Genomic DNA, 19,423 nt, shown 5'->3' with positions numbered 1-19,423 from the left:
TTCTCTTCGTCTGTCTCTCTCTGCGTTAGCGGGGCTCTCTCGGTCTCTCTCAGCTCTCATGGTTAGCGGGGTTCTGTTGGTCTGTCAGCGGGGCTCTCTCGGTCTCTCTCAGCTCCCGTGGTTAGCGGGGTTCTCTCGGTCTCTCTCAGCTCCCGTGGTTAGCGGGGCTCTCTCGGTCTCTCTCAGCTCTCGTGGTTAGCGGGGCTCTCTCGGTCTGTCAGCGGGGTTCTCTCGGTCTCTCTCAGCTCTCGTGGTTAGCGGGGTTCTCTCGGTCTCTCTCAGCTCCCGTGGTTAGCGGGGCTCTCTCGGTCTCTCTCAGCTCTCGTGGTTAGCGGGGCTCTGTCGGTCTGTCAGCGGGGTTCTCTCGGTCTCTCTCAGCTCTCATGGTTAGCGGGGCTCTGTCGGTCTGTCAGCGGGGTTCTCTTGGTATCGGCCTCTGTGTTGCTGCTGGGCTTTGTACCACCTCTCATTATAAGAGGTTTGTGACCTCCTTAGGATAGGCCAGCAATACTTTAAGGCTGATCAATCCCTTTAATGACCTTACGGATGGACTAAACAGACGATCTCCCTGTGGCGCTCATTGGACGCCCCCGTGGGCTCTTGTGGCTCCAGCAGACTTTAGGTTGAGAAAACATGACTGGAGGCCAGAGGGGGCGCTGCGAGCAACTAACTCCTGAGGGCACAGGCACGCTCCACTGAGAGCATTCAAATGTGTATGGCCAGTCTCGACTGAGTTTGTGTGATGGGGAGATTAGATTGCAAGCTCCTGGGGGCAGGGATAATGGGAGTGATACAAAACAAGACGTCCGGCTCATCTGATGGGCAAACGTTATAAAACCGCTAAACTCTAAGTTGAAATGCTTCTAAACAAACATGGTCACTATTGCTCTACCGGACCCTAATATTTTTTTGGCGGTGTGTCAGAGTTTAGTGTTCTTATAATGTTTTCCCATCGGAGGCGCTGGACCTCATTGTTGGCGTGTCCGTGCGCCCGCCCTCTGGTCAGACGGGTTGGTGAGCTGGGGGGCTTTTTACCTTTTTTTCTCTTTTGTATGAGGGGAGTGATACTGATATATAACCCACAGAGACATTTACATCATGTGTGACTGATATGACTTAGAACGCTCTAGCACTGATATAAGTTGCGGGTCGTACAGTGAATGGCTGCATTGCTGGGCGTCCTGACCCTTGGGGGCGGCTGTCATAAAGGGAGTATCTGTGCTAATGAACACGGACATCCCCCAACCTGCGGCAGTCCCGACCTTCCCCTGCAGACTTGCTGCTTTCTAAGGCAGAACATTTCTGCAACCGAGTCTGCATGAATACATTGCGGCTTACGGAGCAGAGATCTGCAGCAGAGCGTCCCGCTGCGGGATCCGCTGGGAGGCATGTACGTGTGTGCAGGGTCAGGCGGGGTACTTGGGGGGATACAGAGGTTGCAGCGGCGCCACGGGGGATTTATAAAGCAGAAGGTGCCAGAAATCTGCAACAAACTGTATCAATAAGGGACCTTTCAGACAAGCAGCAGCGAGCCGCACCCGGACCCCCCATCCGCGTGCCGTGCGAGGGGCGGCGGACTGTATGGATTCATGTGAGACTCGTATGGAAATAGAACATGCTGAGATTTTTCCGTCTTGGAGTATCGCTGCGAGAGAACAATCCTCTGTGTAAATCCACCAATTCGTCATCCAGCGAGGCGTTTAGGGCAGGTGTGCAGATACTCATACAGACCTCATACATGGGGTGATGTGGCCGGGGGTCCGGGTCGTGCAACAACCCCCAAAACGGTCACATCTGAGTCATGGGGGGCATTTCTGAAGGTGATTATTTTATGAGGCTCAGACTGAGAGATCAGTGACCTGCAGCCCTCACCCTGATCATATGCCTGGGGATAGCGCCCCCTACTGTCCTAGACCCCCTGACCCTTCATCCCTCCACAAATTGAAGATCAGTAGTTTAGTGAGAAAGCAAGCATCACCCTGGGTGCCTACAGAGATATCGTACACAGCAGCTGGTGAGTGATGTCATCCTGTACAGCAATACATGATGACATCATATACTGAAGTGTGATATCCTATACAGCAGTGTGTGATGTCATCATGTACAACAACTGTGTTATGACATCAGAGGTGAGTGGTATCACGACTCCTCCGGACCACTTACTGCAGGAGTGTACAGTGTTTTCTAAGGAGTTTCCAGTGTCTGTGTCGCCCTCTGCTGGTCGCAGCCATTAATGGAGATCGGCAGATGCAGCAGAGAGTAAAGAGGGATAATCCTGCCGGTGGATCTATATATTCGTATATCTATAGGGGCTGGAGTGGGGATCATTCTGTCGTCCATGGGGCTCTTACATGAATTCTCATGGTTTGTCTCCTGTATTCCGAGGAGAAATCTGTACAGAAGTCGTTAATTATGAGTAGATTGTCAGCTCAGCGGGCGACATGGTGACATGAAAGTGCTGTATGTAATGTCTTATACAGTCTCATATCTGCAGGTGACATACCGTATATAATATACCAGAAGCTCTACAGGTATACATATATATTAGTACAGTACTATGTCTGCCCGGGGTGATATATACTGGGAGCTCTGACTTCTGGTGTATCAGTCCTGTTGTCAAGACCTTGCATTGTTTATAGCGTCAGCAGTTGGAGTGGAGAGCTGGGGTGTCCCCCCTGCAGCAGGAGTGGAGGGCTGGGGTGTCCCCCCTGCAGCAGGAGTGGAGAGCTGTGGTGTCCCCCCTGCAGCAGGAGTGGAGGGCTGTGTTGTCCCCCTGAAGCAGCAGTGGGGGGCTATTGTGTCCCCCCTGAAGCAGGAGTGCAGGGCTGTGGTGTCCCCCCTGCAGCTGGGCTCTCCTTGGACCTGCTGCTATCTCCTCTCCGAAGAAGCAGATCTTTGATGACACCTATTTCTTCATTTCGTCAGTGGGGAAAAGTTGCCAAGAACATTGACTTCCAGGATCAGCCGTCCCCACAAGTATAAATAGGAGGGAGTCTGCAGCCCTGGAGTCAGTTCAGAGGAAGCAGCGGAATCCCTGGAGCTTGTACTGCTGGAGCCAGAGCTGAGCACAGGTAGGAGCCCCCACCCCCAGAGCTGAGCACAGGTAGGAGCCCCCACCCCCAGAGCTGAGCACAGGTAGGACCCCCCACACCCAGAGCTGAGCACAGGTAGGAGCCCCCAACCCCAGAGCTGAGCACAGGTAGGACCCCCCACACCCAGAGCTGAGCACAGGTAGGAGCCCCCACCCCCAGAGCTGAGCACAGGTAGGAGCCCCCACACCCAGAGCTGAGCACAGGTAGGAGCCCCTACCCCCAACCCCAGAGCTGAGCACAGGTAGGAGCCCCCAACCCCAGAGCTGAGCACAGGTAGAACCCCTCCCCCCCAGAACTGAGCACAGGTACGACCCCTGCCCTGTAGTAGCCCTCACCCCAAAGAGCTGAGCACAGGTAGGGGTCCCCATCCTAATAGATGAGCACAGCTAGGACCCCCATTACCAGAGATGAGAACAGGTAGTCCGCCCCCCCCCCCCCCCCATCCCCCAGAACTGAACCTCCCCAAAAGATCTTGTAGAGGTGAGCATAGACAGGACCCCCCCATTCTTTGTATACAACATGACTGCTGGACTAGTGGTCTTCAGCCCATACACAGGACTTGTAGTCCCCATATTGGTATTTACTTCTTGTGGTTTTGTATTTTTTTTCTGCATTGAACTATTGTGAAGCTCTCAGGTTCCTAGTGGCTATGATATTAGGATTCGGGTGTTGCTGGAACTTGTGGTTCATAGTCATCAGTTTAGCTGTTACTATGTGAGATTTTTTCTGCAGATCTCAGGTACTGGGGGATTTTATAGTAGGGGGCGCTCTGTGGGCACCAGGTGATCGGGAGCAGAAGGGTTAATGCCTGATACAGAAATAACAAAGTGTAACAAAAAGTAACCAAACAATGCAAAACAGAACTGAGGACTGGTAACATGTGGAGCGATGGGTGATCCGCCCCCCTATGTATGCTGGGTTATATATAATGTGATTAGGGATATTATAGATTTAGGGTTATTCAAGCCTAATATCTGGCCGCAGCCGTATACATATAACCCAGTTTGTAGCTGTAATCTGCACGAGGAATATATGCGGTTTATAGCACCTTCTGCTTCAGTTTACAATCTTCTTACAATTTGGTGCAGCTTATGTAGTAACTGCTGCCTGCTCCTGGTGATATGACAGTATGGACAGGCCCCCTGCATCCCCTCCCTGCTCTCTGCTGTGGTCAGGGGGGTCTGGGATAGAGAACCAGGGGAAGGACTGAGATGGATGAGGGGGATTTGGCTCTGGCATGTATTATGGTTACTGTGATTCACTGCATGACAGAGAATATTCCATGAGGCCTGCGCTCCAGCTGAACCTCCAACCTCCTCCACAGAGGTCAGAGACCAGGATTGCTATGGGAATCACATCTGCTGATGGGAGCTGCAGCTGCAGGGTATGCTGAGCATTGTAGTTCAGCAGCAGCCATGAGACTGATGGTGTGGGGATCCTGCGCTGCCCTCCATCAGGGACAGCTGAGACTTTTTTCAACTGGATAACTTGGATCTAAACTTCTTGTCCTTTTACTGATCTTCTGTAAGCTGTTTTATACTCCAGTCACATCCAGATCTGCAGTCATATTTCTGCTGCCCCCTGTACCTACCAGCTTAGCTGGAGCCTCTATTACTCCAAACAACTTTTTACCATATCTGGTATAAACACTACATCTCACGTAATGCAGCGCAGCAGAATGCCCCAAACCCAGACACTGATCCAGCAGGTGCTGCAGAGAGAGCGTTCACAGGCTGCAGATATCGGTGCAGGTGCTGCTGCGGCGCCACATTCACAGGCTGCCGATATCGGTGCAGGTGCTGCTGCAGCGCCACATTCACAGGCTGCAGATATCGATACAGGTGCTGCTGCGGCGCCACATTCACAGGCTGCAGATATCGATACAGGTGCTGCTGCGGCGCCACATTCACAGGCTGCAGATATCGGTGCAGGTGCTGCTGCGGCGCCACATTCACAGGCTGCCGATATCGGTGCAGGTGCTGCTGCGGCGCCACATTCACAGGCTGCAGATATCGGTGCAGGTGCTGCTGCGGCGCCACATTCACAGGCTGCAGATATCGGTGCAGGTGCTGCTGCGGCGCCACATTCACAGGCTGCCGATATCGGTGCAGGTGCTGCTGCGGCGCCACATTCACAGGCTGCCGATATCGGTGCAGGTGCTGCTGCGGCGCCACATTCACAGGCTGCAGATATCGGTGCAGGTGCTGCTGCAGCGCCACATTCACAGGCTGCAGATATCGATACAGGTGCTGCTGCGGCGCCACATTCACAGGCTGCAGATATCGGTGCAGGTGCTGCTGCGGCGCCACATTCACAGGCTGCAGATATCGGTGCAGGTGCTGCTGCGGCGCCACATTCACAGGGATGGAAGGGATTTTCAGCTGCAAAAAATTCTGCAACAAATCTGTGGCGTGTGACCAGACCCCGAGATACCGAAGCCCATCAAGAGGCAGAATTGTGCTTGCAGATTTGGATGTAACTGGAGTATGCAATGTGACTGAGGGTATACAAAAATAAGAGTTTGCTTACTGCCTGCTGAGCCGCTGTATCTAATCATTTCATGTGTGATACTGCCTGCTGAGCTACTGTATCTAATCCTTTCATGTGTGATACGGTCTGCTGAGCTGCTGTATCTAATCCTATCCTGTGTGATACTGCCTGCTGAGCCGTGTATCTAATCCTATCCTGTGTGATACTGTCTGCTGAGACGTGTATCTAATCCGATCCTGTGTGATACTGCCTGCTGAGCTGCTGTATCTAATCCGATCCTTTGTGATACTACTTGCTGAGCTGCTGTATCTAATCCGATCCTGTGTGATACTGTCTGCTGAGCTGCTGTACCCAATCCTTTCATGTGTGATACTGTCTGCTGAGCTGCTGTATCTAATCCGATCCTGTGATACGTATCTAATTCTCTTATGGGATACTGCCTGCTGTAGCTAGCTTCTGATCCTCTTGCCCCTCTGCCATGTGCCGGAGTGCGTGCCACAAAGGGTTAAGGCGTCTGCCGCTTCTGGAATGTTCCACTTTTCCCTCTTGTACATTTCCGGTTTTAGTCTTATGGGAAAATCGCAGTTTACATATTTATAAAGACAAATGCGCAGCGCTGAACGTGTGAGGATGGGGGGGCGGCGCCATAGAAAACACGCCATGCAAGTGAGCTTCAGCGATGGGGGGTGCAGAACCCCTAGTCTTGGGGGGCTGTAGGGCCTCTGGCCCTGAGGGGGTGCCGAGCTTACAAATACTGATACAAAGTAGTGCCCAGAATGCTGCAGGATGGATGAGCTCCTGTGCAGTGTGATGTCATCATACATGGTGGCAGGTGATGTCACTGCTGCCGGATGGATGAGCTCCTGTGCAGTGTGATGTCATCATACATGGTGGCAGGTGATGTCACTGCTGCAGGATGGATGAGCTCCTGTGCAGTGTGATGTCATCATACATGGTGGCAGGTGATGTCACTGCTGCCGGATGGATGAGCTCCTGTGCAGTGTGATGTCATCATACATGGTGGCAGGTGATGTCACTGCTGCCGGATGGATGAGCTCCTGTGCAGTGTGATGTCATCATACATGGTGGCAGGTGATGTCACTGCTGCAGGATGGATGAGCTCCTGTGCAGTGTGATGTCATCATACATGGTGGCAGGTGATGTCACTGCTGCCGGATGGATGCGCTCCTGTGCAGTGTGATGTCATCATACATGGTGGCAGGTGATGTCACTGCTGTAGGGCGCCTCGCTCTCTAATAATAAACCTTATTATCTATTGCACCAATCATAGCGCAGATTTCATATCATAAACTGCTGTGCATCCAAGAAAGCTGCACTCTGATTGGTTGCTGTGAGTCATTTCTGATAAATGAAGGTAAATCCCACCATTAGCGCAACGATTACGGCCATAAGGCAGCAACGAGGGACTCGCAGCCAGTGAACCAGTAATAGGGATGAGTAAGGAGTGGACCCACCTGGCAGCTGCTGTGGGGCCAAGATGGTGAGGGTGCAGATTTGCATAATGCCAATGAGCTTCTGCAGAACCTCTTTTCCCTGTAGTAAAGGATAATAACTCTGACAGCCGTCACCCTTATTTAAGTGACTTCCGTTGTCGGTTTCTGGTTCTCTCCTTGTTGGGCGTCTTTGTCTCTTAGTCTGATCTTTTAAAGACACATAACTACAACTCTCATCATCCAGCGATTGTTGCTGGGCAGGAGTGTGGGAAAAGATGTGCTGCGTTGGCTGTTGATGATGGGCTCAGTTGTCTTGTGTGTGTGTGTGGGTGGGATGGATGATGGGTTCAGTTGTCCTGTGTGTGTGGGATGGATGATTGGTTCAGTTGTGCTGTGTGTGTGTGTGGGATGGATGATGGGCTCAGATGTCTTGTGTGTGTGTGTGGGATGGATGATGGGTTCAGTTGTCCTGTGTGTGTGGGATGGATGATGGGTTCAGTTGTGTTGTGTGTGGGATGGATGATGGGTTCAGTTGTCCTGTGTGTGGGATGGATGATGGGTTGAGTTGTCTTGTGTGTGTGTGTGTTGGATGGATGATGGGTTCAGTTGTCTTGTGTGTGTGTGTTGGATGGATGATGGGCTCAGATGTCTTGTGTGTGTGTGTGTGGGATGGATGATGGGCTCAGATGTCTTGTGTGTGTGGGATGGATGATGGGTTCAGTTGTGTTGTGTGTGGGATGGATGATGGGTTCAGTTGTGTTGTGTGTGTGTGGAATGGATGATGGGTTCAGTTGTGTTGTGTGTGGGATGGATAATGGGTTCAGTTGTGTTGTGTGTGGGATGGATGATGGGTTCAGTTGTCCTGTGTGTGTGGGATGTATGATGGGTTCAGTTGTGTTGTGTGTGGGATGGATGATGGGTTCAGTTGTGTTGTGTGTGTGTGTGGAATGGATGATGGGTTCAGTTGTGTTGTGTGTGGGATGGATGATGGGTTCAGTTGTCCTGTGTGTGTGGGATGGATGATGGGTTCAGTTGTGTTGTGTGCGGGATGGATGATGGGTTCAGTTGTGTTGTGTGCGGGATGGATGATTGGTTCAGTTGTCCTGTGTGTGTGGGATGGATGATGTATTCAGTTGTGTTGTTGTGGGATGGATGATGGGTTCAGTTGTGTTGTGTGCCGGATGGATGATGGGTTCAGTTGTGTTGTGTGCGGGATGGATGATGGACTCAGTTGTGTTGTGTGCGGGATGGATGATGGACTCAGTTGTTCCTGTCTCAAGCTCTTGGGTGACTTCTGTGTTTCTTTTCTCAGACTTGACCTTTTCCAGCACCTTTGGCCTGTGAGCTCCTTGTTGTCTTGTTCATCATCACTATGAATCTTTGGATCCCGTTGTTTGGCGCCCTCCTGCTGGTGGAGCAGTGTCACTGCATGCTCCTGCCCAATAACACCTTCCTGGAAAACCTCCTGAGCAGATACCAGGACGGCGCGGCGCACGCCCGAAGCCGGAGAGCCATCCCCAGGTCTGACAAGGAGGAAATCCTGCAACTTCACAACAAGCTGCGAGGACAAGTCCACCCATCAGCCTCCAACATGGAGTACATGGTGAGTGCAGTAATGTAACCAACAGTCCCGTCTCATCTGTTCCTGGGAAAGCTGGGTGATGACCACTGTGGCCGCTGGCAGTCTCTCCCAGCTATGCAAGCGCAGGTTGTAGAGATGCTCCCCTAGTTCCGCCAGGTGAGGACCCCCATACAGGCGGCTAGGTGTCCGGCAGAGTAGTTTGGAGGGTGATATTTGTGGGGTCACCGCCCCCCCCCCCCCCCCCCCCCCCCCCGCACTCAGACTCTTCTCTTTCATGTTATACAACATCTAAGGTTCTCAGGGCTGAGAATGGAGCGAGATCTCACAGGCGGAACGAGGGGCAGACGAGTATTTGGGTTGGCCCTGGATATGAAGGCTGAGCAGTGACACAGTGTTCTCCGACTCCACCGGACGCGCCGATCTCCAGGGGCTCGTCAGGATGAAAGAGTTTTATGTGCAAAATATGAAACCAAAGAGGCGACTGGAGATCCAGAGCGGAAGGAGCAGCGCCCCCGGAGGACGGAGGAGTCCAGAGAGGCGGGCGCTAATCTAGTGGTCACAGTTATGGCGGGTCTGGAAAGTCCCCACACCCTCTCACTATTTTACATGTTATGTTGTGCCCCCCTCATTCTGCACTGAGGACCCCAGAATGACAAAGTGACAACAGAACCGGAGAAATGTTTATCAATTTTAAAAAATACAAAAAACCTCCCACCCAGCAGTGCCATAAGTATTCACACCCCTGGACTCAGCACTCAGGGGAAGAACCTTTGGCAGTGATTCCAGCCTCCAGTCTTCTTGGCTTTGATGCCACAAGGTTTGCACCCCTGGATTTGGGGGTTTTCTGCCCTCTGTCAGGCTGGATGGGGGCCGTCTGTGGACAGCCATTGTCAGGTCTCCCCAAAGATGTCCCATTGGGTTCAGGGCTCTGGCCGGGCCACTCAAGGACATTCACAGAGTTGTCCGCACTCCTAGGTGGTCTTGGTTGGAGTCTTATGGTCCTTGTCTTGTTGGAAGGTGACCCTTCTGCCCGTCTGAGGTCCCTTGTGCTCTGGATCAGGTTGTCATTATCTCTGTACTTTGGTCCATTCAGCTTTCCACCCACCCTGACCGGTCTCCCCTCCCCAGAATGATTCTCCTCCACCAGGCTTCACTGTAGGGATGGTATTGGGCTGGTAATGTGCGGCGCCTGGTTTTCTTCATACACAACACTTAGATGCCAGAATGTTCCGTCTTGGTGTTATCAGAGCAGAGAATCTTGTTTCTCGCAGTCTGAGGGTCCTTTGGGATATTTTTGGTAACTCCAGGTGGATTTCATGTGTCTTACTGGGGAGGCTTCTTTCTGGCCGCTCTGCCATAAAGCCCAGATTGGTGGAGGCTGCAGGAATGGTTGACCTTCTCGAACTTTCTCCCTTTGGCGCACAGGATCTTTGGAGCTCAGCCAGTGACCGTTGGGTTCTTGGTCATCTCTCTTACCAAGAGCCTTCTTCCCCTTAGTTTGGGGGTCGGCGGCTCTGGGATGAGTCCTGGTTGCTCTTCCATGTAGGTATTATGGGGGCTGCTGGGCTCTTGATCACCTCTCTTACCGAGACCCTTCTCCCCCTTAGTCTGGTGGGCTTGCGGCTCTAGGATGAGTCCTGGTTGTTCTTCTATGTAAGTATTATGGGGGCCGCTAGGCTCTTGGGAACTTTCAGGGGAGCAGAAATGTTTTTGTAGCTTTCCCAGATCTGAGCCTCCACACAATCCTGTCTGAGCTCTGCAGGCAGTTCTGTCCTCCTCATGGCTTGGTTTTGGCTCTGATATGTATTGTGAGCGGTGAGACCTTATATAGATGGGAGGGTCTTATGTACAATCAGCTAAATTTTCCACAGGTGACTCCAATAAAGGTGTAGAAACACCTCAGATATGATCAAGAGAAATGGGAGCCGCAGAGCTATATGTCCCGTGTCATACCAAGGGGAAGCGGGGGATGGGGGAGGGGCGGGATACTTATATCAACGCAGAATGGTATGTTTTTTATTTCTAATATTCTGATGTCACTTTGTCATTTTGGGGTCCTGAGTGTAGAATGAGGGGGCACAAGGCCACAACATATAAGAAAAAGTAAAAGGGTCCGGAGACTTTCCACCCTCCCTGTACATAGTGGAAGCAGCAGAGTCCTCACAGCAGCACACAGGGTTTCAGGAGAAGGTTGTGCTGATCTTGGGGGAGATCACAGACTGACTTACAAGCTTGTCCCGCTGGGGACCCCTCCTTGCACTGAGGATTCCAGGAGAGGAGTCGTTGACCTTGTGGGGGTTCACAAACAGAGGAGGAGGATTCCCAGCAGGACAGAGGATTTCAGGACAGGAGCGCTGATCTTGTGGTCACCACCGCATAGTTTCATCCCGGCTGCTCATTAATCCGTTGTGTCGGTCATGTGAGTAATGGACTCGGCTGAGCGGAATAATCATCATTGGCAAATTTCTCAAAAAGAGCATAAAAATTGGTGTAATAAGCAGCTGTGCCCGCACCTCCTGCTGGGAACATCCGATCATAAGACTATCCTGCCCTCCCAGCCTCCTCCCATATACATCAGTGCACAGCAGTGCCACCTACTGGACATAGGAACAAGAAAAATACAGCCAGCGTTCAGCCCCACCAGAAAGCTTCGGCCACTCGTAGCGCCAGTCAGGAGCCGCACAGCAATATATCGGCAGCAGAGAAAACCTGTGTGTGAACCCCAAAAATATCACAGACAAAAGCAGAACTATTCACTGTATGTGTTACTGGGGCGGCCACTGGGGGCGCTGTCCTGATGGACTCTGGTTATACAATGTGTGATTTCAATGGGGTATTCTATGAAAAGCGATTAGTGCAGAATTCAAGGAGGTGGTGGGCGCTTGACAAGCCGGCGCGGGCAGCTCTGCCCCCCTCCGGTGGAGCTGCCTTGGCAGGGAAGGGGTTATTTTGGCTACAAGAATAGATTAGGTGAAGAATCTGAGAAGCCGGAGTCGGTTTATTGGAGGTAACATCTCTGCCCACAGAGGCTGCAGACGGGCAAGAAAGAGCCTCATTCTAGGACTGTGGAAAAGTACAGGGAAGAGCTGGCAGACGCAGCCGGAATGTTTGCCATGAAAATTACAGCCTCAGGACCTCGCTTCATGGTCCGCGGTGACCTGAGGTGACTCCAGCAGACGGGGCCTCTCAGGAGAAGAGAAGTGGCAGGTAGACGAACAGGGTCCCATCTGCTGCATCATCGGAACCTGCACCCACCAGGGCCGCACATGGCTCATACATCCTCCTGCACCCACCAGGGCCGCACATGGCTCATACATCCTCCTGCACCCACCAGGGCCGCACATGGCACATACATCCTCCTGCACCCGCCAGGGCCGCACATGGCTCATACATCCTCCTGCACCCGCCAGGGCCGCACATGGCTCATACATCCTCCTGCACCCACCAGGGCCGCACATGGCACATACATCCTCCTGCACCCGCCAGGGCCGCACATGGCTCATACATCCGCACCCACCAGGGCCGCACATGGCTCATACATCCTCCTGCACCCACCAGGGCCGCACATGGCTCATACATCCTCCTGCACCCACCAGGGCCGCACATGGCTCATACATCCTCCTGCACCCACCAGGGCCGCACATGGCTCATACATCCTCCTGTACCCACCAGGGCCGCACATGGCTCATACATCTTCCTGCTCCCACCAGGGCCCCACATGGCTCATACATCCTTCTTCACCCACCAGGGCCGCACATGGCTCATACATCCTCCTTCACCCACCAGGGCCGCACATGGCTCATACATCCTCCTTCATCCACCAGGGCCACTCATGGCTCATACATCCTCCTGCACCCACCAGGGCCGCACATGGCTCATACACCCCCCTGCACCCACCAGGGCCGCACACGGCACATACATCCTTCTGCACCCACCAGGGCCGCACATGGCTCATACACCCCCCTGCACCCAACAGGGCCGCACACGGCTCATACATCCCCCTGCACCCACCAGGGCCGCACACGGCTCATACACCCCCCTGCACCCACCAGGGCCGCACACGGCTCATACACCCCCCTGCACCCACCAGGGCCGCACACGGCTCATACATCCTCCTGCACCCACCAGGGCCGCACACGGCTCTATTGGAGCTCTCATTATTACAGCTAGTATTGTGAATATTCTCATGATCCAATTGGCTGCAGAGTGATCTGATGCTATGAATTTTCTCATTGGCTGTTGGGTAATTTGGTGTTATGAATATTCTGATGATCTGATTGGCTGCAGGATAATCTGCTCCTGTGACTATTGTCCAAGGGATTCTATACATCAGGCTCAGCAAGATTTGTTTTCTTTCATTCTGTCTCATTTCCTTTAAGGGCTTGTCCAGTTGTAAACTATTGATCGCCAGTCTTCGGGTCTCAGACCGCTGACAGTAGGTTGTCATTAGGGGTAGCCGGGCTGGTGCTCCTGTGCACTGAGCCAATTTATGCAGGAAGCCGATGGCTCCATTCCCATTGCAGTGGCGCTAATATATATATATATATATCTCCTGTCCATATCTGCCTCCATGTATACCTATAGAACTCTACATAAACGCTCACATACTCTTTTTTTTAATTGTAACTTTTTGCTGAAACCGCAAGGCCATCACATGTGGCGGAGGGGGTTGGGACGGCGCTTCCTGTTGGCAGCCAGGCTTTAGCATAGAAGGGTTTTAAGGAAGTTAAGTCAGAATACAGAATTAAATATATAAATGTTTGGCGCAGCGTCCTACGGAGGTGTAAAGCCACATACTTATGAAACCGTTGCTGCAAGGAGATCCCACCCAGAATAGCAGAACTCAATGACGGAAGCCGCAGTGTAGCAACAACCCCAAGGTCAATGTCGCAAAGGTAATTTGGTGGGAGGAGAGAAGCTTCCGTTTCCCTCCTCGTATTGTAGTGAATGCTGAAAGTACTCGTTGGAAGCAGACAGGTCAGAAGCCTCGGAGAACCATTCTGATTGGTTTTCCACGTTACTGACCAGGATGTGGGGGTTCGGCCCCCAGAATACCCAGAGTGAACCCCAACACCCCAGAGAACTCAGAAACGTGAATGTTGCCGGCCTGTTTCTTCCCTGCCGATGATTTTCTCCCTGCCTCAGGGGGTTAATTTGATTTCACAGACAATCGAGTGGCGTCTAAGTTTTGAGATGTACTGAAATTTGTATTAACACTATTGTGACTTGATTGGCTGCAGGGGGATCTGGTCCTGTGGATATTCTCATGATCTGATTGGCTGCAGGGGGATCTGAATATTCTCCTGATCTATGGATCTGGTATGACTTGCATTGTCTGCTAGTTGTTCCTGCTTGTGATCTCTGGTGGTCTCCAGAAGGTAAGGACCACCGGCTTTCATCCCTGCAGTCTGGAATCCTCCTCAGTCTTTCCATGTAGCCTATACTGATGGGTGGCCCGTCCACTGGGCACTACGAGCTCCTGCTGCACTACTGTGTTAGATTGTCAGCTCTGAGGGCAGCTGCTCCTTCTGTCCTGGAGTTACTTTTTATTTTTGCTGAATCGGCAATTTCCGTCATTTGTCTATTCATTGTATTGTGTGAGAGGCTGCCATGGGTGGGGTGTCCCCAGTGCTGCCCCCTGTAGTCTGAGGCCATCACTTGGCTATAATGGAGATTGCCTAATGACACTGAACTCAACTGCATTTAATTCTTCGTCTAAGACTCCCCATCATCATCATTGGGGCGTCGGGCCAGAGGCTGAGAGTCATCATCATCATCATCATCGGGCCAGAGGCTGAGAGTCATCATCATCATCATCAGGCCAGAGGCTGAGAGTCATCATCATCATCATCATCATCAGGCCAGAGGCTGAGAGTCGGATTATCTCCTGTTGCAGCTGGATGCTCGGAACAGTGGAGACTCTTGGCAGCCGCTGTGGGAGCAGCTGTGTGCGGGATGCAGGCCATGAAGTACACCTCAGCCTCCAAGCTTCTGTGCTCCTATAGCTCTTCCAGGCGCGCAGCGTGGACGGCCGCCAAAGCCAAATATAAAATAACCTATACATGCTGCAGCTGCGGAGCTACTGTATGGAAATTCCGGAGAGACGAGAGACAGCCCTCCTCTGACTGGAAGGGTAAAGGAAAGCGCCAAGGAACTACTGAGTGCTTACTGTCAGGGACTAAAGAGACTACAACCCCCAGACAAACCGACATATAGAGCGAGGATTACCGCTGGTTACACTGGATGGATCGAATGTAACAAACAAAATATGTCTAAGTGATGTCACCGCTGCTCTCTAGTGCTGGATAGGTGGCATTCTCAGTGATGTCACCGCTGCTCTCTAGTGCTGGATAGGTGGCATTCTTAGTGATGTCACCGCTGCTCTCTAGTGATGGATAGGTGGCATTCTCAGTGATGTCACCGCTGCTCTCTAGTGATGGATAGGCAGCATTCTCAGTGATGTCACCGCTGCTGTCTAGTGCTGGATAGGTGGCATTCTTAGTGATGTCACCGCCACTCTCTAGTGATGGATAGGTGGCATTCTCAGTGATGTCACCGCTGCTCTCTAGTGATGGATAGGCGGCATTCTCAGTCATGTCACTGCTGCTCTCTAGTGATGGAGAGGCGGTATTCTCAGTGAGGTCACCGCTGTTGTCTAGTAATGGATAGGTGGCATTCTCGGTGATGTCACTGCTGCCCTCTAATGATAGATAAGTGGCATTCTGAGTGATGTCACCGCTGCTCTCTAATGATCGATGAGTGGCATTCTGAGTGATATCACCGCTGCTCTCTAATGATCGATGAGTGGCATTCTTAGTGATGTCACTGCTGCTCTCTATTGATGGATGAGTGGCATTCTCAGTGATGTCACCGCTGCTCTCTAGTGATTGTATAGGTGGCGTTGACAGTGTTCCAGAAAAAAAAGGAATAAAAGAACTGCTTCCTGCCCCCTAGTGGTGATGGACTGAATAAAAAATCTCCAATGATGACTATTCAGGAGCTTCACTGATGCTAGTTAACCACAGCTCTAAATCCATCCTGGCTGCCATATTTAGTGACCGGTGACATCTAGTTTTACTGTATAATTTGAAAAAAAAATTTGCATAGTGCTGCTCCTTTTCGTATTTTAGAAATTTTAACCATGTTCAAAATCTCTGCTTGCTGTCAGTAATTGAGAATATTCAATGTTTACATTCACAGATTGAAATCCTATTCTGATTGTCTTTCTCGCAGATTAGCCGCCAGCCTACCACAGGGGCTGGTGCTGCTACCTTTTCTCGTTCTTATTGCTACAGGGGGGAATCTCTGGGGTATATCTAACGCTTTGAATGCTAGTATCGTCTACCTCTCCTCTCAACCTTACAACTTCCGCTACAACTTATTTTTTGTTGAGCAGTTAAGGACTTTCTGTACTGAACTTTTGACATCCAGATATAGAATTAGGTTCCTGATGAGGCCACTTTAACTGTAGCAGAAACGCGTCGAACCGCCTAACTTTTTTTAAAAAGCGACGTCTTAAAACTATTCCATATAATTGACGGATTACCTATTCCCTCCTTGTTTGGAGTGGAATTAATCAATTTTGGAATAGGTTCTGGGTCATCGATGGTTCATTCTTTATCAGATATAGCCACATAGGGATTCATCTATATCCAGGGGACTAAATCTGAGAGGACTGGATCTTCTTTTTCTGCTGAGAATACCCTTCAGTCTTTATTGGATTTATCTATACCCCTGTGCAGTAAACCAGGCTGGGGTAACGTGTGAAGTTCCTTAATCTCTGAACACAATCACCGAGTTAAAGGGGTTGTCCCGCGGCAGCAAGTGGGTCTATACACTTCTGTATGGCCATAATAATGCACTTTGTAATGTACATTGTGCATTAATTATGAGCCACACAGAAGTTATAAGAAGTTTTTCACTTACCTGCTCCGTTGCTGGCGTCCTCGTTTCCATGGAGCCGACTAATTTTCGCTGTCTAATGGCCAAATTAGCCGCGCTTGCGCAGTCCGGGTCTTCTTCTTTTCTGAATGGGGCTCCGTGTAGCTCCGCCCCGTCACGTGCCGATTCCAGCCAATCAGGAGGCTGGAATCGGCAATGGACCGCACGGAAGCCCTGCGGTCCACCGAGGGAGAGGATCCCGGCGGCCATCTTCAGCAGGTAAGTAAGAAGTCACCGGAGCGTGGGGATTCAGGTAAGCACTCTCCGGTGTTCTTTTTTAACCCCTGCATCGGGGTTGTCTCGCGCCGAACGGGGGGGAGGGGTTGAAGAAAAAAAAAAAAAAACGTTTCGGCGCGGGACAACCCCTTTCACCCCTTACTTGGAGGGCTACGGGGACTTCTCTAGGTGGTCGGTGTTCTGAAACATCTGAACGTAATAGCTAGGTTGACCCTTTAAGTAAACGGCTACAGCTATACTACGCAATTCTGTAGCAAATCGTTGATTGTTTGAACCATTCATGGTCCACTCCTTTTAAAGCTCTGGACAAGAATCCATAGCTTTAAACCTTCCTTCCCGGAATACGGTCATTTCCCTTCTATACACTAATTCTGGAGTATTTTCTTTTAGTTCTGTGTGTCTTTCTCGAGACTTGTTTATCAAGTTCTTTTTTTATAAAGATTCAATAAAAGTTATGTTTTAGTTCCGAACCCTACAGTGACAAATTGTCTTTCTCGCAGAGTTGAGGGTTTGTTACAATGTATCAGTGCAGACAATCCTCTGTGAGGTAAACACATCAGCACAAATCTCTCTCCTGTCCTGATAGTTTGTTACAATGTATCAGGTGGTCACAGAGGATTGTCTAGACTAGATACACTGTAACGTATGCATTACCAGCATGAGTAGAACTATGCCAGGACAGGTATCAGCCTTTATATGTCAACGGTGAATGTCTCGATTCACTGACAGCAAGCAAAACTGTAGCAGAGAGCAAAATACAAGGGGTTAAATCACAGGATTTAGAAGTTTTTGTTCTTTTTGCAGACATGGGACGATGAGCTGGAGAGATCAGCCGAGGCCTGGGCCCAGCAGTGCATGTGGGAGCACGGCCCCACCAACCTGCTCATGTCCATCGGCCAGAACCTGGCAGTGCACTGGGGCAGGTGAGGACCGCCGCAGCCCCCCGCCGCTATCCTACCATCCACATTGTAATTAAACCCCATATCATCATGTTTTCACTAAGGTATCGGTCTCCAGCGTTTCATGTCCAGTCCTGGTACGACGAGGTGAAGGATTATACGTATCCATACCCCCATGAGTGTAACCCCTACTGTCCGGAACGCTGCTCAGGACCCATGTGCACCCACTACACCCAGGTAGGTCTGTTATACACTATAGGGGCATGCTGGCAGTGCCAGTCACACCTAGGGTTCATGCTGGGGAAGGGAATGTCTGGAGTCTTTATCTATAAGTTCATGCTAGGAGTTAACTCCTTAAAGGGATAAGGGATAACTTGCTGATCCGTGGGGGGTCTCACCACTCAGACCCCTCTAATCTCGAGATGAGGAGTCATGGAGTTACTGGAGCAGCACTTGCTCGGGTATTCCCATCAGCCTCAACAATTGAATGGAACGCTTGGCACACAATCCCAGGCCAGCGCTCCTCCATGCTGACGAGCTCCGCAGTGACAGGCAGAGTGGGGCATGGGAGGTCTGTTCTGCAGATCAGCGGCAATGAGACCCCCAGCTATCAGCAAGTTATCTTCTGGGCTATAGGCACCACCCCTTTAAGGACTGACCCTCACCACCACAGTCCGGGGTGTTAGTAGGATTCTGCAATGAGATGAGCAACAAGTCCACCGGCTTTGGATCAGATCCTACCTGAGATGTGCGGTTTATCCCACGACCCGACCTCCCATGGAGCCCCTAAGCTTCAGACCACCGCTGACCTGCCCCCGCTCCGTCTCCATCAACAACCTGCTACTATTCATGTTGTCTTTTCCATCTCCAGATCGTCTGGGCCACAACCACTAAAGTGGGCTGCGCGGTGAACGTCTGCAAGAAGATGAACGTGTGGGGAGAGATCTGGGAGAACGCTGTCTACCTCGTCTGCAACTATTCCCCAAAGTAAGAGCCCCGCCATGTACGGCCCCCGCTGCGGGGCACAAGCAGACCTTTCATTGCCAACCGTAGGGCTGGAAAACTGTTCACCCAGCATCAGTAAATCATAGAAAAACACGTAATGAGCAGCGGCTAAGGCCATGTGATAAGTGGCACTACAAGACAATTCCTGGAGGAGAATCCGTACTTTGTCAAGTTCTGTGCCTGCAACAAAGTATTCATCCCTGAAGGCGAAGCATCCGAGCCCCCATCCTCTGCCGGACTCTGCAGCCCCCCAGGACCACAGAGGATATGCACTGAATCTTTAATCTTCTGTTTTAGGGGGAACTGGATTGGTGAAGCCCCCTATAAGAACGGCCGAGCCTGCTCCGAATGTCCACCCAGCTACGGGGGCAGCTGCAAAAATAACCTCTGCTACAAAGGTAAAGGTCTCTGATGGTGCAGGGGGCACTCATGTCCCATTCTGCCCCTTAGCCCAGTCATGTAAATGCCAATCCCTGCATGATCAATCCTGTCACTCCTAAAAATCGTCTGCTATTCAGCCATTTTTGAGTTTTCTGGAGATCAGGATGATCTATAACTCTGCCTTGTTATGTACAGTTACAGTTCTTCCTGTGTGATCTGCCTGTGGCAGTATTTACTATACGTCTAGCATTATATTCAGCAACCAAGAAGCTTGGGATGAACAAAACTTTTTAGGTGTTGCACACGGGGGAATACATGCTAGTAATGACCATACGGTAGCAC

General features: G+C 51.2%; 1 protein-coding gene across 2 annotated transcripts in view; it reads left to right on the top strand.

The window, feature by feature from the left end:
• Positions 1 to 2,951: 2,951 nt before the first annotated feature.
• Positions 2,952 to 19,423, top strand: part of CRISPLD2 (cysteine rich secretory protein LCCL domain containing 2) — a 30,908-nt gene continuing 14,436 nt past the window's right edge. Inside the window, exons 1-6 of one of the 2 annotated variants that reach the window (XM_066582264.1) lie at positions 2,952 to 3,071; positions 8,349 to 8,639; positions 17,601 to 17,719; positions 17,800 to 17,932; positions 18,567 to 18,682; positions 18,998 to 19,098. In XM_066582264.1, coding sequence (XP_066438361.1) covers positions 8,409 to 8,639; positions 17,601 to 17,719; positions 17,800 to 17,932; positions 18,567 to 18,682; positions 18,998 to 19,098 — 700 coding nt within the window. In that variant the 5' untranslated portion in view covers positions 2,952 to 3,071; positions 8,349 to 8,408. Of the gene's footprint in view, positions 3,072 to 3,432; positions 3,447 to 8,348; positions 8,640 to 17,600; positions 17,720 to 17,799; positions 17,933 to 18,566; positions 18,683 to 18,997; positions 19,099 to 19,423 lie in introns of those variants that run through there. The other variant, XM_066582265.1, reaches the window with a different exon arrangement.

Source organism: Eleutherodactylus coqui, chromosome 11 (assembly GCF_035609145.1).
Source record: "Eleutherodactylus coqui strain aEleCoq1 chromosome 11, aEleCoq1.hap1, whole genome shotgun sequence".
Classification (NCBI taxonomy): Eukaryota; Metazoa; Chordata; class Amphibia; order Anura; family Eleutherodactylidae; genus Eleutherodactylus; species Eleutherodactylus coqui.
The sequence above is the reverse complement of the archived record's forward strand: the minus strand, read 5'-3'. Positions and strand labels throughout refer to the sequence as shown.